This window comes from Syngnathus floridae, chromosome 20, assembly GCF_059516105.1.
Source record: "Syngnathus floridae isolate MCC-2025c chromosome 20, RoL_Sflo_1.0, whole genome shotgun sequence".
NCBI lineage: Eukaryota > Metazoa > Chordata > Actinopteri > Syngnathiformes > Syngnathidae > Syngnathus > Syngnathus floridae.
Window position 1 is genome coordinate 3154568 of NC_142432.1, and position 24505 is coordinate 3179072.

General features: G+C 38.6%; 4 protein-coding genes across 13 annotated transcripts; 3 read left to right on the plus strand and 1 right to left on the minus strand.

Annotated features, from left to right (window-relative positions):
• Positions 1-868: 868 nt before the first annotated feature.
• On the minus strand, positions 869-24454 carry snx16 (sorting nexin 16). Of its 9 annotated transcripts, none has more exons than XM_088363508.1 (9): positions 24246-24454; positions 10098-10604; positions 9680-9766; positions 8609-8757; positions 8455-8524; positions 7322-7458; positions 7017-7139; positions 2911-2969; positions 869-2475 (listed from the first exon to the last, which is right to left on the minus strand). In XM_088363508.1, the coding sequence occupies exons 1-9, from the start codon at positions 24336-24338 to the stop codon at positions 2339-2341; spliced, it is 1362 nt and encodes a 453-aa protein (XP_088219634.1). In that variant the 5' UTR covers positions 24339-24454; the 3' UTR covers positions 869-2338. The 9 variants fall into 9 exon arrangements, 8 of the variants coding, with proteins under 8 accessions (XP_088219634.1, XP_088219641.1, XP_088219640.1 ...); XM_088363515.1 differs by having other exon boundaries at positions 24242-24375; XM_088363514.1 differs by lacking the exon at positions 24246-24454 and adding an exon at positions 11579-11739.
• Positions 12612-16408, plus strand: LOC148380781 (leukocyte elastase inhibitor-like). The gene is made up of 10 exons (XM_088363686.1): positions 12612-12777; positions 12921-13102; positions 13604-13744; positions 14080-14220; positions 14545-14662; positions 14787-14923; positions 15155-15232; positions 15389-15478; positions 15571-15745; positions 15914-16408. Exons 2-10 carry the CDS (start codon positions 12926-12928, stop codon positions 16150-16152), a joined length of 1296 nt encoding a protein of 431 aa, XP_088219812.1. The 5' UTR covers positions 12612-12777; positions 12921-12925; the 3' UTR covers positions 16153-16408.
• LOC148380782 (leukocyte elastase inhibitor-like) lies at positions 16917-21372 on the plus strand. 2 transcript variants are annotated; one of them, XM_088363688.1, is made up of 10 exons: positions 16917-17057; positions 17608-17786; positions 18246-18332; positions 18962-19099; positions 19183-19300; positions 19422-19564; positions 20161-20238; positions 20315-20404; positions 20481-20661; positions 20737-21372. In XM_088363688.1, the coding sequence occupies exons 2-10, from the start codon at positions 17610-17612 to the stop codon at positions 20961-20963; spliced, it is 1239 nt and encodes a 412-aa protein (XP_088219814.1). In that variant the 5' UTR covers positions 16917-17057; positions 17608-17609; the 3' UTR covers positions 20964-21372. The 2 variants fall into 2 exon arrangements, with proteins under 2 accessions (XP_088219814.1, XP_088219815.1); XM_088363689.1 differs by lacking the exon at positions 18246-18332.
• Positions 21580-23823, plus strand: pigm (phosphatidylinositol glycan anchor biosynthesis, class M). Its single transcript, XM_088363516.1, has 8 exons — positions 21580-21852; positions 21991-22164; positions 22233-22353; positions 22419-22647; positions 22719-22822; positions 22985-23139; positions 23226-23327; positions 23446-23823. The coding sequence occupies exons 1-8, from the start codon at positions 21682-21684 to the stop codon at positions 23611-23613; spliced, it is 1224 nt and encodes a 407-aa protein (XP_088219642.1). The 5' UTR covers positions 21580-21681; the 3' UTR covers positions 23614-23823.
• Positions 24455-24505: the final 51 nt, after the last annotated feature.

Genomic DNA, 24505 nt, shown 5'->3' on the forward strand with positions numbered 1-24505 from the left:
TATTTTTATGACCCCCATAAAAAAATATTTATACATTTGAGTACGTAATGCAATAAAATAGCAGAACAGGAAGTCCGATCCAAGATGGAAATAAAACAAATAACTTAATATACAGCAATTGCCTTGACCAGAGCAACAATCAAATAACTGTCGAGCTACAGATGACAGCAATAAAAACACGTAGTAACAAATTAAACAGGAACAAACGGATATTCCAAACAGAAAACAACAACGTCAAACAGACAGACTGTGGCCTATTTTTTTTCCTTCCCCTACTGCATGCCATTTTGGACTTCACACGACAATTTTCATGTTGGCCTGCTGTGAATCGGTTGTTTTATTTGTTTTCGCTTGTCAGTTGTTATTCACACCCAGTATTTATTTACACGTCAATTGAATCTGATCGTCTGTGTCTGCCTAATAGAAAATAAAAATACATTTTGTGTATTTCTCTCCGAAATCTAGAAATGTGGTAATGATTATGACCTTCCGATTTAAAATGACAACATTTAAAAAGAATGAAAAATATGTCTCATTTCCATCTGCTAGTTGTGTCAAAAATTTTCCAGGACTGGTGTTATTTAAAAAAAATAAACATATCAAATGAGAATACATGAGAATAAATGCTGAAATTTCAAGCGCTTGTCTCATATTAAATCTAAAATGTTCAACAGCAAAATAAAGAAATTGGCTTTACGGTTATAAGAATAAATTGTGGCAAAACTGGGAGTCCATGACTTTACTATATCTAAATATTAAATTCCAAGCGTTCCATAAAGTTATGACTCAATTATACCTTACCATAATATACTTTCTCACGCTAAAAGTCAACTGACCACCTAAGAAGGGCAAACACAGCAAAACACTATTAAATTTTATAGACTTGTTTATTTTGCAAAGTCAATGGGAGAAAATAGAATAAAAATATGATCACCAAATTCCCCAATCACTCTTGCTCTATCAGTCATAGCTAAAAAACGTTTCCAGTATATTTGTCAAATTACAATTTAGAAATCCCCTCTCATGAGACTAACGAGAAATTCGAGTTGGTTTTGTTGACGCAACTAATTTCATAACTGGCGATAAAGTACAGCTGTGAGTGACCCCCGTCATTTTTTAGTAGTATATTTTTAACGAAATTGCTAACCCAGATGGAAAAATATCGCGGTCCATTCGTGTTGTAAAGATTCAGTGACAAATGCGAATCATATTTTTAGGCACCACATCCCAAATGACTTAAGCCCATTGTTTGATGGTGAATTATGCTTTTTATGATGCACAATCCAAATTTTGCATGGTTTAAAATTTGTAGCAGATATTAGAGCTCAATTCATGCTCTTTTGCTGGAAATTATGGAATTCATTTTATTAAGGGTTAGAAAACCTGGAAAAAATGTACGTAATATCAACCATTTACATAAAAATGTTGTGGTGCGGGTCGACCACAAGTCCAGGACCACAAGTCCAGGACCACAAGTCCACCCAAATTATTTTGTCTTGGTAAAAAACATGGTAGACTGTCAACATTCTGGTTGGGGATATTATACTAAGTATATTCATCCCAAGACCTCAAACTTAAATGACTCAATCATTCCGAATATCCTACAGACAGTATATTAGCATTCAGGTCGCTATGCGGTCGCTTTAAATACATGTATAATTCTCATTTTGTGTTTTGAAAAACATTTATTGCTGTCTAAAGCTGCCCAGCTTTCTGAAGAAAGCTTTGAGAGAACGTGACAAACAAGAGAACAAGCATGAGAACGCAATGTGCCGGGGAGAACTAACAAAAGCTGAAATTTAGCAATATTTGGTTTTAAATGACGGGGAGGGGGGACTAAAAGGGTTACCAAGGCCTCTAGAAAATTTATGGAACTCATATCCGTTGACTGCAAAGTTGAACCTCAATCTGGCTATAGAAAATGTGGTTTTCCTGCCATTAATTAAAATTGTCCGACAAGGCTTTCACAAAAATTAAAAAAACAAAAAAACATTAAAAGAACTACTGAATGTTTCAATGGAAATAATAATTCTCCATCTGTGAGGATGACAGTTTCGTTCTGCGGGTATGGACCAATACTGGAAGAGCAACAAAGAAGAGAAGACTAGAAGGAACCCCCTGTTGTGAGATTGATGTTTGCTATACGACCTTATGGGTCTGGCCTGACATATGTTTACATTATGTCTATATGTGAAAGAGCACAGCGCTATCTGAACGTGTGTATCAAATGTCAGATGTTTACATTATTCGTACTGTAAATGATCAAACAAACAGATGTTTACATCATTCCAGAAAGAAACGCTTTCACGACTATGTGAATAAACAGACAACTATATGACTATATTTTTCTTTTCTCTGCAGCCATAATTGAAGTAGTCTGTTGCATTAGCCGTCGCTGGTTCCTGGAGAAACACAAAGTCCTCAGGCAAAGGGACGCTGTTTGATGTTTTAAAGAGCGTAGCAGCAGACGCATCTCTGAAATCAAACATGAGCCAGTCAATTGATTTTGAGGCTATCATAATAAGTTTCTACAAAAAAGCAAGACATCATGTAACTTTATTAGTCGTGACAGACGGTAACGCTGATCACATGCAGAAGCAATTAGGCTGTTAATATCTCGTTGAAGCCCTTCAGGAGAGAAGTCTTGACTTCATTCACATTGGGGGTCGACATTCCCTCAGGCTGTCTGGATAGACGCTGTGACGCAAACAAAAAAAAAGTCTGGAAATGCACCACGCACATCCTTGGTTGCCTGTTTATATTTAGGATATTGGCGCTCGTATGAAAATATTAAAATATAATTTATAAATTCTGTTCATGTCTTGCATTAACGAATAAATTCTGAATTGGACGAAAAACTGAAATAATCTACAGGGAACCTACACATACAGTACTTACAAATGTACCTACCTCTTAATGGAATTTGCTGATTGCACAGAGGCGTGCCGCAGGGCACCTCCCTCAGCCCCCTTTAGAATACCAGAAAAAAAATTCACAACCAGACCCACCCCCATTTACGAAGGGGCATCTGTCTTACGGATTTATATCGACTGTAAATGTCAAAACCTTCCTTCCGCACCCCTCACTACCACTGACCCAAAATTCCATTTGTATTAAAGGAGGCATTTTCTAGTCTTTTCTTGTCACAGTTGGGAATTCATATGCCAGTAAATCTGCTGTAATGTAATCAACTGTATTTTTTGCTACTTTGTTAAAACAATGTTATGGATTATTAGTGAGAATGTTAAAAGAGTGTCCTGTTAAAACAACATTATTTAATTTCAAAATCATTACTTATAAATTCTTTGCCACGCTAATAAATTTGTGTTAACTTGTCATGTCAGTTTTATAGCCTCCAGTAGACACCATCACATTGCATTTTCAGTTTTACCGTTTCCTGGACATTAAAAAAAAAAAAAATGTATGAACAAGATGACCTTCTGCTGAACATTCTTTGGCAGCAAGCCTGGGCAAATACAGAATAAGTCTATAAAAACATGACCTCTTGTTAAAGTATTTTCCCATAGGGATTGTTATCATAATAAAATTTAATTGTCAAAGCAGTCAAATAAATGTATTGGTCGGGATTTTGGGAAACAGATAAATCTGTGTATTGTTTATTGTATATGTAGATCATATTTGTTTTAAATCCCAGTTTGCTTATATAGATTAGGAACTCATTTTGTTATCCGATTTGAAAACTAATGCTATGACGGCATATTATATTGCTCAGCCTGTCTATTAGCATACACAATATTAATAAAAACAGGTGTATCATTTGAAACATTATTTCCTTTAATAGCATATGGTGGTTTGATATAAAGTAACACATTTTATATACAAAGCTACAACAGGCCACCAAATGTAAATATTATGAGATGTTAAAGGCACTTAACTTTTATACACGTAAGCAAATAAAACCCGGACTGACAACCAAATAATCCTTATTGAGATGAATGACAGGAAAAGGCATTTCTCTATCTCAAATCAAAACGTGGTACTAAAAAGCTATTATTATGATGACTATTAAATGTAATTGTTTTTCCGTAAAGTGCTTCCCACCACTGATTCCAAGGCCTATCTTGCAGTGTCACTTACCACAAAACAACAGCTGGTCATCACACATTCCTTTTAAAGATCCATTCTGCGCTCAAAAAAATATGGCTTTCAGCAATCTTAAGTTTAAGAAACAGTTTTACAGCTATTGTCAACAACTAAGAATTATTAAAGTTACGGTCGTTATCACGATCTTTCATATTTACCCGCAAAATGCTAGCAGACCTTGCGGCTATACTCCGCCAGTTCCGTTGCACACATTGTCAAGGGAGGTAACGTGTTGTAAATTTTTTTTTTTTTGCACTTAACATTTGAGAGTGTGTGAAATCATGGCGCGCGGCAGACATGAGTAGAGCAATCTTGTACTTATTCGCAGTGAATTTCTCAAAACTATATACCACAACTTTTGTTTTTAGTTCATGACCTTCTTGTGATGTGTTCCCTTGCATTACTTGGTTTACCACAAATTTTACCAAGAGCATGATGGTATGTACAACGTGATTCTTAAAGGGGAAGTCTACCCCAAATTTCCTTCCCAATATTTTGCACGTGTCGCCATTCGGCATTCTGATTAATATTGCATTTGTGGAAAAAGAGTTAAGCAGCACAATTCATCCGTTTTTACCCTGTTCAGGGTTTGACCATTTTGTCACTTGCTGTCGACTGAAAATGATATCAGAGTTGGTGTGATGTCATTTTTAGTCGACAGCAAGTGGCAAACTGGCCGCCTACTGAGATGGATAAAAACAGGTGGATTTTGTCTGTTTAATTCAAATTCTACAAACAAAACATTAATTGACTAGTTGAACTCACGGAACATATTACTGCAAAGAAAATTTGGGGGGTGACTTTCCCATTGAGAAGAGTAAAAAACATAATTAGTTTAATCTACTCATTTCTATACTTGGCAGGTCAACAGAAGTCTATAAGCAAACTAGGTGTCCAGTTCACCCTTGCGGGGGTTTTCTTAAACTGATGCAACGATTCAAGTTTATTTATAAAGTGACATAATTGCTATGAACATCCTCAAGATAATTTTTTTTTTTTGGTCAGGAAGCCAAACTTTGGCTTTCAGTCAGCAGGATGGATTAATTATAAAGTAGGCAATGGAGAGGGTCACGGAAAAGGTGTTTAACTCAAGTGGTTCCAGACATTGTTGTTCTTGAACGTTAGACAGCCTTTAGAATTTCTTATCTGAGTATCAGACGTGAGATCCCATAACCCATCACATGGAAACCATATGAGAAAAATAGAAGCAAGCTGTGGCAGAACCAGAAGTTCTCTTCCAAATATTGCAAAGGAATAACCTAATCTGAGCTTCAGCACAAAAGTGTACATGGAACCAAACCTGCCCTTAAGGCAAAGAAGAATTAAAGAACATTTGATTGAAGTATGGAAATAAAAAAGTGGACCTGCTGATGCACATGGCTTGAGTCATATGGTGTGCAACCAAGACGAGAAGAAGGAAGACCAGTGTTTTTAATTATCCATCTCGTGTTGGTCGAGCTGGACAACCTGGATGATTGGAGGAGAGGCGCCGAGCGACGACGGTCCGCACCAACAGGCAGACGATCGCCCCAGATGGACCTCACAAGTGCCACTGGAGAGTAAAAGCATGGATGAACGTGACATTAAACTCTTTCAAATAGAGCAAATCACATTCCGCCAACAGGACTGCCATTGAATTCCACAAGAGGAAGACATCTTCATCACAAGCCAACATCAACATATTCTATAGGCGTTCCGGAATCTTCACAACATCGGATGGGGTGAAAAAGCAGAAAGAAGAATGCCAAAGCTTACAGACCTCACATCGGGCCGCCATGTGAAGATGATCATGTGTTAGTCAGACGTGATGGAAGGAAGGCGTGTGCCAACAGCCAAAGAAGCACACAGTGTAAAAAGTTCAACCACAATTGGAATCAAATCATTTTCAAATTAGTCGGACTCAATGTCAAAAATTTAACCGATGAATCGTTCGATTGTTCAAAAAAAAAAAAAAAATAGATATATATGAGGCACTGGTGAACTGAAAGTGATTTGACCCCAACGAGATGTTGATGCTGTCCTGTTATCAGGATCATTTTGCATCATCATTACGAATCACTAACATTTGCCACCCTGAATACACAAAATGGTGACAGTAGCAAAGAGTGGGATGCATGTTAATGTCGAGAGAGGGGGAAAAAAAAAAAAACAGAAGCCCACAGGGGGTACCCTGCGGAACAGCTATATTTAGTACCTCACATGTTCTGGACTCGGGTCTCAGATTGGGGCCTCATGACTGTAGAATGCGATTGTAAAGAGCAGAAAGGATGGTAGAGATCATATCAGAAAACAAAGATTGTATCTGCAGAAAATAAGTACGATATATTTATGTTTAGAAAAAAAAAAAAGTGCTGTGAGACTAATCCATATTTTGCACTTTGTTGCACAGATGTCCCAATTCTCATGAGAGACAAATTGGCAAAGCGGTTTGTTTACTTGTTTTTATCATTGTTCGTTTTAACTTGTGAGGAAAATTAGGGAAGAGATATATCTTCAACAGGCACAATAGATTTCCCGAGACCACAAATTGAATCATTTCTTCACTGTACTCTTTGCTTAAAACCAAAAGCTTTGATGGTTTTATAATCAACAGCATGATTATTAATATCTGCCTGGAATTAGAATACACGCAACGGACCTGATGTCACAAACGCTATTTTAAAGTAAGACTAAAATAGAATGCGATGTGTCATGAGGTGAGTTTGCCTATGAAGACAGGTGATATCATTTTTTGAATCTATTTTTGGCTAATGTGCACAAAAACAAATAAAAAAAAATGCTGTTGGAAAGTGAAGCTATGGATTTGGCTCATTACTGAAAATAAAATTCTTTTGTATGCGCGTTTGCATTTGCTTGCCTTGGCCACGCTGACAGATTTCACGAGCTGTTTTTCATGTGTTGTGTTTCTTTACCCGGCTCCGTTCGGCATATCTTGATCGGCCTCGGCGGCAGAGGATTCCACATCTGCGTCGGCGCTGCTATCGCTGCCTTGCGCTGACAGACCGCACGGAGACAGTGAGGTCGCACATTCACCACTGGCACACCACACAAAGCGAGACCGATTATGTTAATCCGTCATATGGGAGCGATGGGAAAGTGTTGATTTTTCATTGTTCGTAATTTTCTTTATTATGATGACGACGGTGTTTGATCTTGTCATATCAATACTGTAACTTAAATGAAATTTGAAAGATGACTCGTGTGAATGTGTACTGACTTGATTTGCTTTTCCATCAGCAGGATGGCCTGTTCTTTCTCCTGAAGGCGCCTCTTGAGCGTGGCGATCTCTTTTTGCTTCTCCAGCAGTTCTTTCTGAAGACGGTAGTTGCTTTCTTCTAGAGTTTCGCAGAAAGCCTTTGTGGATGCAATAAACATGAGTCAAACAATTGCAGGGTGAGCATGAGATGGAATTTCATTCGGAAAAAAAAAAATTGGAGGGAAAAAGTGAAAACACGTTTTGTTTGGTCGCATTTGTTCGATTTTGATGGTTTGGTGTTGAGAAATTCTGTAATTCTAGACACCACGTTTTTTTTTTTAAAAACCTATGAAAACCGGGAAGGAGAATAATTTCTAAAGAACAAATTATCTGAGTGGGTGTTGATATTTGAGTGGAATTTGATCCCGCTTTGCGTCAACATCAGCTTTGGTAGACATCTCGAAGCGCCATGGCCTGATTTCATTCGTTGCTTCTCCTGCACTGGCTCCTGGAAGGAAGTTTTGGTCTTATCCCTAGTGACTACAGCACACACATCTCAAAAAAACCACACACGCACAATAAGGCAGTTGAGCGCCCAAATTGGTCCCAGTCTCGAGCACTGAGCATAGCAACAATCATTTGTTATTGTAATCTTTTCGCTTTGATGTTTGTGTGCTGTTCAAAACACTAAACGTACTCGGCGGTTACACAATTTGCCCTACAACATGTGGCTGCAACAGAGCAGCACCAGATCTTAAGCTACATTTACAGTGAACTATGCTCCCAGCTGCCATGTGGGATTTTGGGCATTTTCCCTCCATATTAAAGTACTGCTATGTTTTCAAATAGCCCATCATAATATCCATGACAGGCAATAAGGAGGGGGGGAGCGAGTCCCGGAAGCTTGAAGGGCACAATGGTTTGGTACTTGGTGTGCCACGGGATGCCTCCGAGCAAGTTACCCAGATGAGCCAATCATGATAACAATTGTTTTTGCTCCAAGCCAACACCATTTTTATATCTGCCCTGAGTCCTCTGATTCACATGGGATTGCTCATCCTGTTTTTCTGAGTTGACCGGGTTAACCTTAAAACGGCGTCAGGGATGACACCTGGTCAGAAGCGGGGCTCTCAAAATCAATCGTCAAGACTTACCCGGCTCTCCTCCAAACTATCGAAGGGCCCTGGCGGCTCATCCAGACATAAAAACTCTCTCACGGATTGGCTGTCAAACAGAAACAGTGGCATAGCATAGAAAATATCACTTTCCAAAAACAAGATGTTGCAACAGAACGGTTGTGTCACATACCAGTTGGCAATGTCTTTGTGTGCAACTAAGTTTTGCAAAAAGGCCTGAAGTCCTAACTGTCTATCTTCCAGGAAGTCGCTGTCATAGTTGTCCTTAAACCACCTTTTAGGAGGCAGCGCAAGTCGAAAACCCGGAAAGGTCTCTTTCAACTACAGCAGAGAACATACAGAAACAGACGCATTATGATGAAATAGTCCACATTCGGAGAGGAAATTAAAAAAAAAAGAAAGAAATCAATCAATAATCAAAATAAAATACAATGTGGTAACATGGTATTAAAATGAGTGCTCTAAAATGATCTTGTTTGAAATATTCAGGTAAACAGCAAATAAATACTCTATCAAGAATAAAGCAAATAAATACTCTATCAAGAATAAGCATGTATATCATGTCAAATTTTAACAAATAAATACATTTCACTGACACTATATTTTATATAAATATATAAAACAAATAAGTAAATAATCTGAGGTTTTATAGCATATATAGTAAATAAAGTGTTCAAATAGATTTATTGCTCCATCTTCTTGCCGGTCTGGTGATCGGTTATGGATGTTTTGTTTTTCTGATCTCGACTTTAATTATTCAGTGTATGTTCCGGGGCGTAGTGTGCTCCCTTTTAGATTTGGGTATCAAAGTGTATTTGTTTAAGAAGACGACCATAGTGAGCACAGTGTGAAATGGCGCCAGCCACACATCAGGGAACTGCAATGCTAATGAGGACCAGCTCGCCGTACATTTCAATTACAGTGACAAATGACAATTTTTACATTACTTTACAAAACAGATAAACAGCACATTCACGGACTTTTTTTTTTTTTCTGTGGAAAAAAGCAGGGAGAATCCCATTTGTTGCAGATTGCTGAGTTGTGAACAAACTGTTTGGGAATAGTGGCTGGCTTTGTGTAGCTGTAACCATTCCCAGTGTGTGATCCAAAACAAAACAAAAAGAGAAAACAAAAGGCCTAATTGCATTGCAATCCCTTGAGGGGATACCGCCTTGCAAACTCCAGCTTGGCTTGGCTATTATTTCCCTCCCATGTATAAATAAATCATGCACTGGCAACGCACCTTGTCGTTGAGTCTGGAAAAGTCAGCGTACCTCCTGAAAACAACCCAGCTCTCGTCCGTGGTTTTCCTCACCAGGACTTTGTAAACCTACATCACAACACACACAAATTTGTAAATGTAAAAATCAAAATTCTCAGCCTATCAACAGTAAATATTGTCTGATTTCTGTTGCATTTATTCAAAATGAGACATTCTGTAACAGACCAAACCAGTAACTAAATCATAATTATTTACATTTAATTTTGTCAGTTTATTCTACTACAAAATAAACTGCTTTTACAGTCTTAGTGTAAACAAGAAATATAATCCGAAAAAAATGACTGCAATACATTTTAATAGTGATTGTGTTATTTTTTTTGACTGTGAGGATGTTCTTGTCCTTGTCCTTCAATGATATGTTAATTTTGATAATCTGTACCGTAAACTTTGCCCTTTCCTCCATGACTTCGTATCCAAGAACTGTTGGGGTGATTGGCCTTTCGTCTCCTCCATCTTGCTGGCTTCCTATTGGAGCCGAAATAGAGCGGGGGCAACTTGAATACCCCACCGAGGGCTCAAGAGTCCCATTTTCTCTCGTCTGCATGACGGGACTCCCAAGAGGCGGCGGCGTCTGGCTTCGACTGCTTCTGTCCGTGCAACGGGACTGACGCTGGGAACTTCCGTGTCTTTTTCCATGCTCGCCCACAGCTGAAGTGGTGACTGGGGATGAAGAATTGCTGGAAACGCTTCCTAGCGAAGAAGCTCGAGGTGGCCTTCTTAGCTTGCTACTACCACTTGATGAGACTCTGTCCAAGGGTACTGGGACAGGCACAAACGGCGACGCCATTCCTCTGCGACTGACCGTCACTGCCGTCCCAACGTGATGACTTCCTTCTGTGGTGCAGATTAACAACGCCGAGTCAGCAGACTGATGATGTTCAGCAACCTGGACAAAGCGTGACAAAATATGTTATATGTACATAAATAAATATATCACACAATGAGTGTGCAAAATGAGAAACTTCATACGGCTATGTGCAAGTCCTATAAGCAGTCCGTTGCTAAATATTTGAAATAATTGTTATACAAAATGAACATTTATGTGTTAAATCAATTTAGGATTTTCAAAACAGTTCAGGTTGTATTTGTTTTTACAATTGCATGGCCAGGCCAAACGTTGTCAGGTGTCATAGATTCCCACACACATGCTTCCCATGTACTTTTTCATACCGGAATAAATGTAACCCAGCTGCTTCATACATCTAGTTCCTGATTGTAGATGGCACAAATATAGGAACATGATGAAAGCATAAGAGCAGAATCAAATGAAGAGCACTCCTGAAAAACCCATTTCATTGGAGCATTTATTCAATTCAGAACTTTTTCCAGGACTAGTGAGGCAAAACTAATGGTGAGCATGTTGATACTCATCAAAACTACCTGTGCATAGCAAATGCATGCTATCAGTGCTTTATTAGTTCATTTTAAATGCATACTAATAGTCCAAATATGGAAATACTTTTAGTGGAAAAAGACATTTTGCAGCAGTTACCTGGACAGGACACCCCAAATAACTTTACGGAGTACTGACTTTATTGATGCCTTGTTTATCTGCTGCCATTTTAAATCTACGTGTACTCTTAAGTGATAAGTAACAATGACAGTCAGTGATAAGTAATCAACATCTGTTAACGTTGCAAGCTAACGATCGCCAGTCGATTTGTGCAAAAAATAAAGGATGCAAGTAAGTTTATTCTAATGCACAATCAACAACCCTTACTGTTGTCATTCAGGAGTATTTTCGAAATAGACTAAGAGTTGTAGATACATTACAATACCACATTAGCTAGTAAGATAGCATATGATGTGTGGATGCTACTGGACATCTATCCATGCATTATTTGTAAATGTCTGACATACCGCAAGGTAGGTAATGCTCCCCTCCTTAATTGCACGCTTGATTGTCTTGTTGCTGTTTGTCCATTTCAAATCGCATAGTCATCTGCTTCTCTGTATCATGTTAGCAAGCTTGAATATCAGTCCACAACTGCAGTGCCTCACTACAACCACATGAGGGTGCTATAATCACGTAAATGGCGTAAATCCAGCTACGTCATAAATGTCGCTCTTATTTCAAACAGACTTTAAAAATGATAATATCTGCACATGTTATGTTTAAAATAACACTGGTTTTGAACTTCTGACTTCAAAATTATTCATCAGTATGAGGTAAAGATCACCAATAATGGAATGCAGGGACCCTCATTTAATGATATATTTAGGATTTTACAGTTATGACCATCTCTCTGATGTCAACCATAACGCTGATGTCACCTGTTTTTATATGGCCAGGTCTTTGAGGACTTTTTTTTTTCTCACACTCCAAAGCCATTGCTGCAAAACCTGTTGGCAATAGGCAAAACCCACAAAATGAATTTGATGAAACTATAATAGTAGGTGTGTCAGAGAAGTTCCAGGAAAGGTGTCACAAAATAGATATTTTAAACAAAAAATATACCCGAGTTCTCCAACAATATTAACATATAGATTTGGTTTTAAGTGAGTAATGATTATTATAAATAACATTAGGCAGTTTATAATGCATGTTTGTATTTTTTTTTTTTTAATAACAAGAACATCTCTCAATGGAACTGACAATTATTTTCCTATTAAGCAATGGCTAGTCCATCTGACACAGCGGTAAATATTATTTTCTTGTCTCTTAATAAAATTTGATTCATATATACATTTACTTATTTTGAAGAAGACAAAATAAAAAGTCACCTTGAAGCTCTGCAAGCTTTACTGAACGTCCGTCTTATTCAGCACTGTGCATTTGCTATTAGTAATTGTTTTTTGCATATGTTCTTTGACTGACATTTACATATCAGAGTTATTTCTACTTGTTAGTTTAACCTTTCCTGCGTGTTAGATTTTTGGAGAAACAGGGTTGGGCATTGGAATAGACTAACCCATTCCACTGAAGGGTGTGAATCAGTTGTGTCTGAAAGTAAGAGAACGTTTTTGGGTGTGGCAATTGTGCAACGCGTATAATAGTATAAAATAGCATTTGCCACAACAAGTTTTCCTTGAGGACTTGCAGTCTTGAGGCACACTCTGTAAGTACAGCATATCATCCTTATAAAAATATAGATGTAAAAATGGATGTTATTTACAAATATAGTTTAACATATTGTATAACATATTTTGATTGCATAGATGATAGAAGGTTTAGTGTTGATCTTTCTTATCTTCTCATCAGACGAAATGGCATTGACAAACCCTCCAAGCAAAGCCAATGCGATGTTCGCCTTGGCTTTGTTTCAAAAGCTCGGTGAGGATGACACGAAGGCGAACGACTTCTTCTCCCCCTTCAGCATCTCCTCAGCTCTGGCCATGGTCTTGCTGGGGGCTAAGGCTGACACAGCCAGGCAAATGTCAGAGGTATGAAGCACACAAATGCGCTGTAATTTGAGCAATGCAACAGTCCATCATATCAGCAAAACTGGATACATACCAAATCAGTGTCTGTATTATATTGCAACAGGAAAAAATAAGTGGTGCGGAATCAAGTTAGGAACTCCATTATGTGCAGTTTGTGATTCTAAAACAATCTAAATAAAGTTATCAAGATCCTGTATTTACTGCCCAGTATTAACAACTAGAGTTGAACACAAAGTTTCAGAAAAGGTCATGCAACCAATGTCAACCTTGACAAAATTCACTTCCTCTTGGGTGAAGTCACACCAAATGGAAGGGGTCCCAAAAGATGCCCGAGCCACATCATCTGACTTTGCTTGATGTGAAGAAGCAATATGTACTATGCATGTATACTTGTTTGTATTGTAAACAGCTCATCTATAATTTGGATTTCAGAAAATCAAATCATCTATTTGGGTTCACTTCCATTTTCTTGTGACTGTCTAAGACTGATTCTGCTTATAGGTCCTCCGCTTCAGTAAGACAACGCAACCGACGGAGGAAAATCAACAACAGACGAGCCAGTCTCCAATGCAAATGCAACTCAGGACGCGACAGCAGACGCAGATAAAAACTGTCAGCAAGCTGCCAACTTACCTGAAAAAGGTGCAAAAAGCTACAAGGAAGTAAAACTGGCTGGCTAGGTAGATGCCAATAACTGATCATTTAATCAAAATTTTGAGTTGATTTCCTGTTATCCTTTCACCAATTAAAATTTTCAATTTTTTCACATCACACAAAACATAGGAAAACAAAATCCACTTAAGTAGCTGAGAAACTGGAAATGTCTGTATAGCTGTACTTTACTGACCCCTGGTGGCCAAAATTTATACATCTGATTAGAAGACTACATTAATGCCGTTACACAACAATCTCACTATATAATACAGACTTCAATAAGTTTTACAGCATTTCAGACATATTCCTTCATTTGTTGATAGGTTCTGGGACCCGTCGAAGCTGAGGATGACGTCCACGCACACTTTCAGAAACTTTTGACCGAATTCAACAAGACAAATACTGGCTATGCCCTCAGCCTTGCCAACAAGCTGTATGGGGAGCAAACTTTCACCTTTGAGCAGGTATGTGCATCTAGTTATTAGTATTAATTAGATATAATGGTGCAAAAAAAACATTTAGTTGCAACATTTGCTGTCTCTAATTGACACAAAGCAAATTGCTTCAAATAAATATTGATAAATATAATCCTGAGAATTTCTGCTTTCGATCAAATTCATCATTCTGCTTCAGTTGTAGCCTTTTATGGTCTTAATTGACTGCCTCATTTCAACTTCTTTGACAGTAAGCACACATGGAAGCGGAGAAAGACCGTTGGCACGATAAAATATTGTTACTATGACAATTTGATTGTTTTATGTCAATGTTCACGTTATCGTACTTCCCAGGGGTTCCTTGAAGAAAGCAGAAAGTACTACGAAGCTGAGCTGGAGAGTGTAGATTTCAAGTTTAATGCAGATGGGTCTAAGATCATCATTAACAGTTGGGTGGAAGACAAAACACAAGGTGCAATGCTTTCATTTGTCTCTTATTTATATTTTGTTGATGTTATGCTCATACATCACACTATTATAATGCCATCATAATCTGCATGTAGATCTCATATCCCTAATATTAAATTATTCACCAGGTAAAATTAAGAACCTGATAAAGGAGCTCAAATCCAGCACCAAGTTGGTGTTGGTCAACGCCATCTATTTTAAAGGCAAATGGAACCATGAATTCAACAAAGACTCAACTCTTGAAGCGCCGTTTAGAATAAACAAGGTATTATTTTTTTACAACAATGAAGAACATGAATATGTTTACCGAATTTTACTGGACACATGCAAAATTTATCAACAGCCATCCAACCATAATTGAATTAAATTCTAGCCTTTCTGTGTGGAGTCTGAATTATTAACAATTGTTGGGGTAGAAATTGTTAAGACTAGACTACGAAGTACCAGATGTGCTGTTTTCTTGTCTTTATTTTCACTTTTATAATTTCACCCTTAGAATGCCACTAAGCAAGTGATGATGATGTATCAGAATGACAAATTCAACTTCGGCGCCATCCCAGAGTTAAACTGCCAGGTAGTAAAACAACTTTTAATGATTGATATTTTGCTTCCCTACCAACATTGATTAAATCAATTAAAATTGAATAGGCTACCTGTACCTTAATCAAGTTTGAGAATAATTATATCTTGTGTGTTTTTTTAAAAATAAAATTTGAATACTTTTGGACAGGTGCTAGAGATGCCTTATGAAGGGGAAGATGTAAGCATGCTCATCTTCCTGCCCAATGAAATAGAGGACAACACAACAGGCTTGGAGAAGGTAAAACACATTGCATATTTCGTCATTGAAAAAAAAAAAAAGCACAATATTTACAAATGAGTTATTTGTTTTGATAATTGTCACCTTGATAGCTGTTGGGGCAACTGACCTATGATAATATGATGAGGTGGACAGGCAATATGGTTTTTGAAGACGTCCAGGTCGGACTACCTCGATTCAAGCTGGAGGTCACTTACGATTTAAATAAAGTTCTTAAAAGCATGGGCATGGTGGATGCTTTCGACGAGGATAAAAGCGACTTGTCAGGTAAGTAGTGCATGAATCATGTCTGACACATCTTTTCTTGAACTCACCAGACAAGTATTACTGCCAGTCCTTTTTGCCTTCAAGCAATCTGTCGTCAAAGAACAATTCCAACGAAATTCTACTGTAGCACAAACAGAAATAATTCTTATTACATTTCTTTTGTTTTAGGCATGTCTTCTGCCGCTGACTTGGCAGTGTCAGCAGTTATCCATAAGGCTTTTGTGGAAGTAAATGAGGAGGGTACCGAAGCTGCTGCAGCCACTGCTGTCATTGTTATGGTAACCACCTCACTAGGTCCACCTAAAGTCCCCAAAGTATTCATCGCTGACCATCCCTTCCTCTTCTTCATCCGACATAACCCCTCCAAGACCATTCTGTTTGCTGGTCAATACACCTCCCCTGAGTGAGCTTGCACTGTGTATTTCTGCAAGCTCACCTCAGGATGAATTAAGAAGCTACGTATCTACATATTTGGGGAAGAAGCAAGTACTGGTATATTGTATGTACGCATGTAAACGGGAACCAATAGTGCTGATTGTGTTATTCATTTATTAGTCACAAGGTGGGACGTGTCGCTGAGATTTTTTTTCCTAACGGTTTTATGTTTTGCCGTCGTAAAGGCATCATAACAAGAGAAGTTCAATAAATATTGTGAAGCTTTAACCATCTTGTGTGTTTTCTGAGTTTTTTTCTGCATTAAAAGGGCATATGCAACATTTCACATGCAATTCAATAATTCTAAATTAGAACAGCACATGGTAATCAACCTACATTTGGGGTTTATACATTACATTAATCCAAATATACTACATTTTATGTACATATGACTTCTTTATCGTCTTTGACATCTTTTTTCCATATAGTCCTTTTAGAAATGAATCAGAAATAGTGGCTTAAAATAATATTGACACATCCATAAAACAGCAACGACAACAATAATAATAAAATTTAATAGTAATTTTAACCTTCACAAATATAATCAATTAATTTAAGTTTTTTTATTTTTAATTAGGTTTGTTGCTGAGCACCAGACCAAGTAGGTCATACCACAATTACATTCTTAAACAACACTCCCTTCTTACTTTGATTATTAAAGTAAGAAAGGAGTGTTTAATATAACGAAAAGTTTAAAGTGTAAAGTTTAATATAACGATGTGCTGGTAATTGTCCCCCCTTCGGCTTCCGTGTAATTACGTCATCAATGCGGAAGCTGTTTTTCGGTTTTGGGCGTGTCAGTGTAAAAAAATATATATAAACACTTGACAAACTCCGTCTTTACGTTTACTCACTTTCTGAGGAAACACGTCTGTCAGTAAGTATTTCATTCACTTTTGAACGAATTTGTACTTTATTAACCGCAACTATTCTATTATGAATATACAGTACCGTTCTGCAGAATAGATTTTATCCAGGGAGTTTACATGATTTTCAACAAGACATCTAAAATAAGATATAGTGTACTTAATGTATGCACTGGGAAAAGTAGGAAACCAGCGTTTATGCTAAAAATTACCATGCAATCAAATCTAAGTGATGCAAATAAATTGTTTAATATTCTGTAAACTTTTGTATGATTATAGAACAAGCACAACATGCAACATTTGCTCCAAAGTCTATCCTTGATTTTAAATTTCTTTTATTTTTGCTTTGTTTAATTGTTCAAATCTTGCAATACCGGTCTTGTAACTTTCCCCGCCGCAAGAGCTGTATTCTGCTACAGATGAAATGATTGTGTGCTATCTGTAAAGTTTATCTGAGGTGACTGTCTTGAGTGTAGACAAGTGTTTAACAGCTAATTACAACTGTATGCCAAACATGGATCCATAATAGCTTATTTTTTGCTCTTTTTTTGTTTTTTCCAGACATGGCATCATCTACCCCGCTATCCAAGGCCAATACCACCTTCTCTCTGGAATTGCTGGCAAAACTCGGCGATAATGATAAAACCGCAAATATCTTCTTTTCCCCTTTTAGTATCTCCTCAGCCCTGGCTATGGTGATGCTGGGGTCAGGGGGCAACACCGCCACACAGATGTCAGAGGTAGTGGATGCGTGCACACACAAGCATACACACACTGTTATTTATGAATAATGAAATAATTTGTTTTTTTGCTCTCGTTTTTTGTTGCATTAGAATTGCATTACTAAAGTTCCTCATTTCCTGATGTCATTTTTTTACTTGTGTCAGTGTGCAGCTTGGCCCTGCCCTTAAACCAACAGGTTTATTCAATAGAAGTAGTTGGAATGTATGTGAAACATGATTCTGCAAACACCCAGTGGATTGCCAAACTGAAACCGCACCCTGATAAGTCAGAGCTGGATCGATCCATTGTATTTTATGTCTGATGTTAAGTTGCTGACAGCAACTGAATTGCAAGGGCAGAGGGGCAAAGTGTGTGTCTCCATATAGGTTTTGATATGCAGTAACTGAACACGTATATCTACACACACTGCACACATCTTGAATCAATGAACAATAACCACTTGCAAACCCTTCCAGGTTCTCGGTCTGACTGAGCGAAAGGCAGCGCCACAGCTAATGCAAATGCAAATGCAGCAACAAATCCAGACCACTTTTCTACCAAAGGTGGTAACATTAGAATATTGGAAGCATGTGCAACACTTTACTAACAGCTGGCCTGGGTGGTGTTGGTTGAAGCAGGGGTGAGTCCATCGAGATGTGGATACACTAATTCCATCTCAGGAGAACATAAATGAGCAACTTCAGTTGTTGCATGCTGAAACTTTGACCTGTGAGGGGCTACACACCCAGTGGTGTTGCGTAATGGGAAGTGGTGAGGCGCTATCTTTTTCTTTTATGGTTTCTTCTTGGTGTGGCTACTTAGAACTACATTTTGATAGGACAACCATTCCTGGAATTTAACAATGCACCATACACAAAAAAAACATGAGGATACTTTTTACGAGGGTTTTCAGTCATGACAAAAGAAGGAAGGTGAGTCAAATTCATGCCAACTCCTCTGGGCAGTATTCTTCAGCTCTATATAACTGGCATGGGAACAGGAGTTCAGACATTTTAATATGTAACTGCAAGCTTAAATAACAAAAATAACAACTCGGTGGTGGCATTGCATGTGTCAAGGTTTTCTATCTCTCAATCTCTACCAATTTTATTATTTCCAGGTGAATGCAGGTGCACAATAATTAAGTCAAAAATCATACAACCGTCTGACCTATCGCCCTATCGCTCCATAGTGTCTGCAAACCAGGGCCCAGGATGATGTTCACGCCAGCTTTGGCATACTACTGGCAGAACTGAACCGACCAGATGCACTGTACGCCCTCAGTGTTGCCAACAGACTGTACGGGGAACAGTCGTACCAGTTTGTTGAGGTTTGTGTTGTGTAGCCTCTTGAAACATTTACAAAGTTACACTTTTACCTAAACTACCAAAAAATGGTTATTGATGCTTTCAGGGTTTTTTAGCTGACACAAGGAAGCACTACAATGCAGAGCTGGAGTCTGTCGACTTCATCCGCAACCATGAGGTGGCCCGGCTCAACATCAACCAATGGGTGGAGAAGAAAACACAAGGTGCGGTCACCACACACATGCACAGAAAGTTTCCTACTCCTCATTTTTTTCCCCCCTTCAAAAAAATAAAACACACTGTCACTTTATGGCCCTTGTTTCTCATTGCACTTCTGTTAACCAGGTAAAATTAAGGACGTACTGGCCAAGGGTGTGTTGGACAGCCTGAGTAGGCTGGTGCTGGTCAATGCCATCTACTTTAAAGGCAACTGGGCCAAAAAATTTCAGGAGACTTCAACACACGACTCTCAATTTTGGCTCAGCAAGGTAACACCGCAAATTCCACGGAGCCATTCAGCCATTGCTTCCATTCAGCAAAACAATGGAAACTAGAAGTGAGAAGCTGTGAGCTAGAATGTTTTCTTTTCCTTCCTGGTTTCCTCTGTTACACCTCCACCCTTTTGTTTAAAAAAAAAAAAAAAAAAAAAAAACATCTGTCTCCTACTCCTACACACACACACACACAAACACATCGCAAGTTGCAACTGCACAAAGTATCGGGTTCAAACGTGTAAAATTTCACATTGCTTAATTGAGGGCACACCTATGTGGACCAACCACCCATTTATTCTGATGTCACTGACAAATGATTCACAGATGAGGGTAAACTTTGCTTGTTTGAACTTGTCCCAACTAGGGTGGTGTCTTATGAGCGAAAAAAAGGGATAGTCCAGCAAAACGTATCTAATATTTAGTTACAGCGTTTATATTTAAATAACAATACAATTCATTAAAAGTTATTCAGTTTTATGAAAATCTTCATAAAAAAATGTGTCCAGTTAGTATGTAAGGAGAAAGTACAATTTCTACATGGTAACTACAAGAAAGGGCAAGTGATTGATTACTCCTGCTGTTATTTTTAGAACCTAACCAAACCAGTGAAGATGATGAACCAGAAATCCAAATTCCCTCTCGCCTTCATTCCTGATATCAAGTGCCAGGTACTTTTTCCACCCTAAAACAACACAGATATTTTCTACTATCTTTGTGGCAACTGAAGAAATTTGTGTTATGCAGATCTTGGAGATGCCTTACATGGGGCAGGAGCTCAGCATGCTCATCTTTCTACCCGTTGACATAGAAGATGATTCTACTGGTTTGACGAAGGTAAGATGCGCACAAATACACAACACTGTCTGCTTAGTGACAGGCCAATTTAAATTTGATTTCCTTTTCATCACAGATAGAGAAGAATCTGACTTATGAGAACTTTGTGGAATGGACCCGTCCAGATATGATGGATGAAGTTGAGGTCCAGGTTGGCCTGCCTCGATTCAAGATGGAGGAGAACTATGACATGAAGAATGTCTTGATGAGCATGGGAATGGTGGATGCCTTCGACATGGGAAGAAGTGACTTTTCTGGTAGGCCTATGAGATTCTTATGGTCTTATTCAAAACATAAACTATTTGAATTTCTAATGTAACTTCTCTTTTCAGGCATGTCACCAGCCAATGACCTGGTATTGTCAAAAGTCGTCCACAAGGCTTTTGTAGAGGTGAACGAGGAAGGAACCGAGGCTGCCGCAGCCACTGCTGCCATCATGATGTTGCGCTGTGCTCCAATAGCACCCAGATTCATTGCTGACCACCCCTTCCTTTTCTTCATTCGGCATAACGCATCCAAGAGTGTTCTTTTTGCTGGACGATACTGCTCACCTGTGTGAGCATTTGGCACCACTGCAAGAATCCCCAATTGTGTTTTTTTTTTCTTTTTATAATCGGCTCCTATGTAATTCTGGGATGCTTTTGCATTTATTGTTACTCCCACTTGCTCTGGAAGCATTCCCTCATACATGGGTGATTCTTACATACTGTTCCGGTGCCTCCTTATACTGTACTTTATTCTGTATAACATGCATGTTTTAAATTCAACCTTACTACAGTGTTAGGAACCTGATCACTCAATTTATTTTATGCAACCAGACAATAACGACATAGTTCAGCATCTGTGTAATACCGATTACAGTACAGTCTGCAATGAGAACCAAAGACAACATTAACTGCTCAGCGAGTCTATTATCTATAGAGAATATTCTTTTATGTATGCAATAAAAGTGTGATTCAAAACACAAATTCCATGCCGTTGTCATTTACTTAAAAGTCGCCCCTCCCTCCCCATAACAAATATTTCTGTCGTACTTGTACTTTGAGGACAGTCCAGCCACAGTGCCAGGAGATCTCCCTCCTGAACACATAGGGGCGCTAAAGATCGTGCAGAATTCCAAGCACAAAGAACCAATTCACTTCCGGATTATTATCCTCCTTTACTTCCGGGTTATTTTCCGAATGTAAACATGACAGCAACATCACCATCAAACTGTTTAGATATCGGAGCTGCCAACGTATACTAATACAGAATTCGGTACTTTCCGTTTCAAATTGATGGAGAGGCTAATATCCAAACTGACAGAGAAACATGTTCTCTTCACGGCTTCTTTCACTATACGTCTTGCCTTGGTCGCTTATGGTGATTTCCACGATAGGACAATGATAGTGAAGTACACTGATATTGACTATCACGTTTTCACGGATGCTGCGAGGTTCACCACTAAGGTAGCCTTTAGCCTCTGACATAATTTTAGCTGGAAATGTCAGTATAATTACACTAGACTACTATTATTACATGCACAATATTGTTCCATTCCCCTGTGTCATTCAGTTCTTTCTCTTACATGATAATCGTGTTCACAGGGCGAGTCGCCGTACAACCGATCAACCTATCGATACACACCACTACTGGCTTGGCTGCTCACTCCGAATATTTATATCCACATGGTGTTTGGCAAGCTCTTTTTCATCGTATGTGATGTGCTGTCCGGGGTGCTGATCTACAAAATCCTTTGCCTACGAGGGCTTGGCTCAGAGGTGTGTTTAAATTCATGTTTCCGAGGTGTTACCTCTGTGATTCTTATTTTGGTGGTCTTTATGATCAGACGGCACGTCGGGTTTGTTCGCTGTGGCTCCTCAACCCCCTGCCAATGGGCGTTTCCAGCCGAGGGAATGCCGAGTCCATCCTGACTGCTCTGGTGCTGGGGACTCTTCTTTGTATAGAGAGTATGTGACACAATAGAAAATGGATGGATGAATCACAAATAAATGTTGTGCCTTCTGTGTCACAGGCCGTCGTATGACGTGGGCAGCTCTGCTATACGGCTTGTCTGTTCATATGAAGATCTATCCCATCACCTACGCGCTACCTATTGTTCTGACTCTTCGTTCAGAGGAAGACCAAAAAAAGGGGAGAAGTGTCATGGGCTTCTTGAGAAGTTTCCTCAACAGGGAGTTGTTGTGTTTCGCTAGTGTGGCCGGAGGTCTTTTTTGTGCTCTCACAGCACTTTTCTATCACATGTAAGCGCAACAAATTGTTGTCGGGAGTTTGCATATACTTGTCTTCTATTTTTATAGTATTTTTTTTCCAGGTACGGTTGGATATTTCTTCAAGAGACTTACTTGTATCATCTAACCAGAAGAGATATTCGACATAACTTCTCCCCATACTTCTACATGCTCTACCTAACTGCAGGTACTGTATTTAATTAGTTCACCTTATGGGTAAACTTTCAGGACTTCAATCTTTACAGATGTCCTTCTATATGATATTTGAAAGCCATATAACCCTAACGTTTTGGACAATTAAAAACATGGCAAGTGATGGCAGCAGCAATTACTCTGTTTTGTTTTGCAGACAGCAGGTGGAGCCAGTGGCTTGGCCTGGCGGCATTCCTTCCGCAGTTGATTCTCCTGTTGGTCACGTCATGGGCTTTTCACCGTGACCTAACCTTTTGCTGTTTCCTCCACACGGCCATCTTTGTCACTTTCAACAAAGTCTGCACATCACAGGTGTATAGGTCAAAGTCAAGCCTGTGTTTTCCTCTAATTTTGGGGGGACCAAGCGTTAATATGAATGGCTACGCTGTGTTTTTTAGTACTTCCTTTGGTACCTGAGTTTACTTCCTCTTGTCATCCCTCATTTGAGTCTCTCACTCAAACAAGGAGTGGGACTTCTGTTCCTCTGGTTTGCTGGACAGGTGACTATCTTGATGATTTCATATTTACTCAACTTTATAGTGTACCAGCACAATGAATTAGTTTGTTGAATACAATATGTCCTGTGAGTAACTGTTTTGAATATTTTCTCATCATCAGGGTGTATGGTTGGTCCCAGCTTACTTTCTGGAATTTGAGGGCCACAACGCCTTTTTGTTCATCTGGCTCGCCGGGCTGCTCTTTCTGATTGTTAATTGCTTCATCTTGGTGCAGCTTATCGTACATTACAAACCAAAAGTGAACCTGAAGACACTGAAGTTCGAATAACCTTGCATTATTGTGCAAGAACTTTTTTTATATTTTTGTGATTACAGCCTCAGGATTAAGACTGACAAGATTTTTGTTTGCAATTTTTTTTAAACACTTGTTTTCTCATCTAAATTATGCTGTTTTGTGATGGGCAAACTGCAATAAACATTTTGTGTGTGTGTTTATAATAATCACAATACTTTTTATAATAAAAAAAAATACACTCCAGTGATATCTTACTCATGCTGGTATTTTGAAACTTGGAAATTCCAGAAATTTTACAACCTAATTTGAGCTAGTTGCAATGTGCAACCTTGTCCACTAGACGGCAGCTTTTGTTTGCCAATTGGGCGTCTGTCCTGAAGTAACCTGTCGTCACTCCTTCAGGTATAAAGACCCACCAAATCATTGATATATTATAAGGATGCATGTTTTTTTTTCATTTATTTTTGTTTACATGCCATTATTATTATTATTATTATTATTATTATTATGCAATACAAAATAAATATGCTGTAAAATCCGAATACTGGAGCATTCAATCAAATGCAATACATAGTTGGTTATAGTCGCAAATTAATTTATGGGGTTCATTACTCGAACCACTTTATCCAATGCATTTCCGTCATTATTTCGGTGTACTCACGTACAAGTTGAGTTTCTTGTTTTCTTTCACGCTTTGCCTTGGTTAATTCCTGTCCACGCTCGCCAAACGCTGCTCGATGTGCGCGTCGTAGTGTCATCTCAAGACAACACACAATAAGGTTCACACAATATGGCAAAATCCCAACACCAAACACCGTCGAAGGCACCGGATACGGCCAAGGCCAAAAAAAAACAATTGCCTTAATTGCTCCCACGCCCGTGCACGTCCCTCCAGAACCCTCCAAACCAATCAAATTATATCTAG

Bases quoted from the DNA above. Each gene is read 5' to 3' on its own strand.
- LOC148380782 (XM_088363688.1), top strand. From the start codon at position 17,610: ATGGCATCATCTACCCCGCTATCCAAGGCCAATACCACCTTCTCTCTG. The intron at 17,787-18,245 runs GTAGTGGATGCG...AAACCCTTCCAG, and splicing joins CCGCCACACAGATGTCAGAG to GTTCTCGGTCTGACTGAGCG. The intron at 19,100-19,182 runs GTTTGTGTTGTG...TGATGCTTTCAG, and splicing joins AGTCGTACCAGTTTGTTGAG to GGTTTTTTAGCTGACACAAG.
- LOC148380781 (XM_088363686.1), top strand. From the start codon at position 12,926: ATGGCATTGACAAACCCTCCAAGCAAAGCCAATGCGATGTTCGCCTTG. The intron at 14,221-14,544 runs GTATGTGCATCT...CGTACTTCCCAG, and splicing joins AAACTTTCACCTTTGAGCAG to GGGTTCCTTGAAGAAAGCAG. The intron at 14,663-14,786 runs GTGCAATGCTTT...ATTATTCACCAG, and splicing joins GGTGGAAGACAAAACACAAG to GTAAAATTAAGAACCTGATA.
- snx16 (XM_088363508.1), bottom strand. From the start codon at position 24,338: ATGACACTACGACGCGCACATCGAGCAGCGTTTGGCGAGCGTGGACAG. The intron at 10,605-24,245 runs GTACGTGAGTAC...CGCTTTGTCCAG, and splicing joins GAAAACAAGAAACTCAACTT to GTTGCTGAACATCATCAGTC. The intron at 2,970-7,016 runs GTAAAGAAACAC...GGTATTCTAAAG, and splicing joins GATATGCCGAACGGAGCCGG to GGGGCTGAGGGAGGTGCCCT.
- pigm (XM_088363516.1), top strand. From the start codon at position 21,682: ATGGAGAGGCTAATATCCAAACTGACAGAGAAACATGTTCTCTTCACG. The intron at 21,853-21,990 runs GTAGCCTTTAGC...TCGTGTTCACAG, and splicing joins CTGCGAGGTTCACCACTAAG to GGCGAGTCGCCGTACAACCG. The intron at 23,328-23,445 runs GTGACTATCTTG...TCTCATCATCAG, and splicing joins TCCTCTGGTTTGCTGGACAG to GGTGTATGGTTGGTCCCAGC.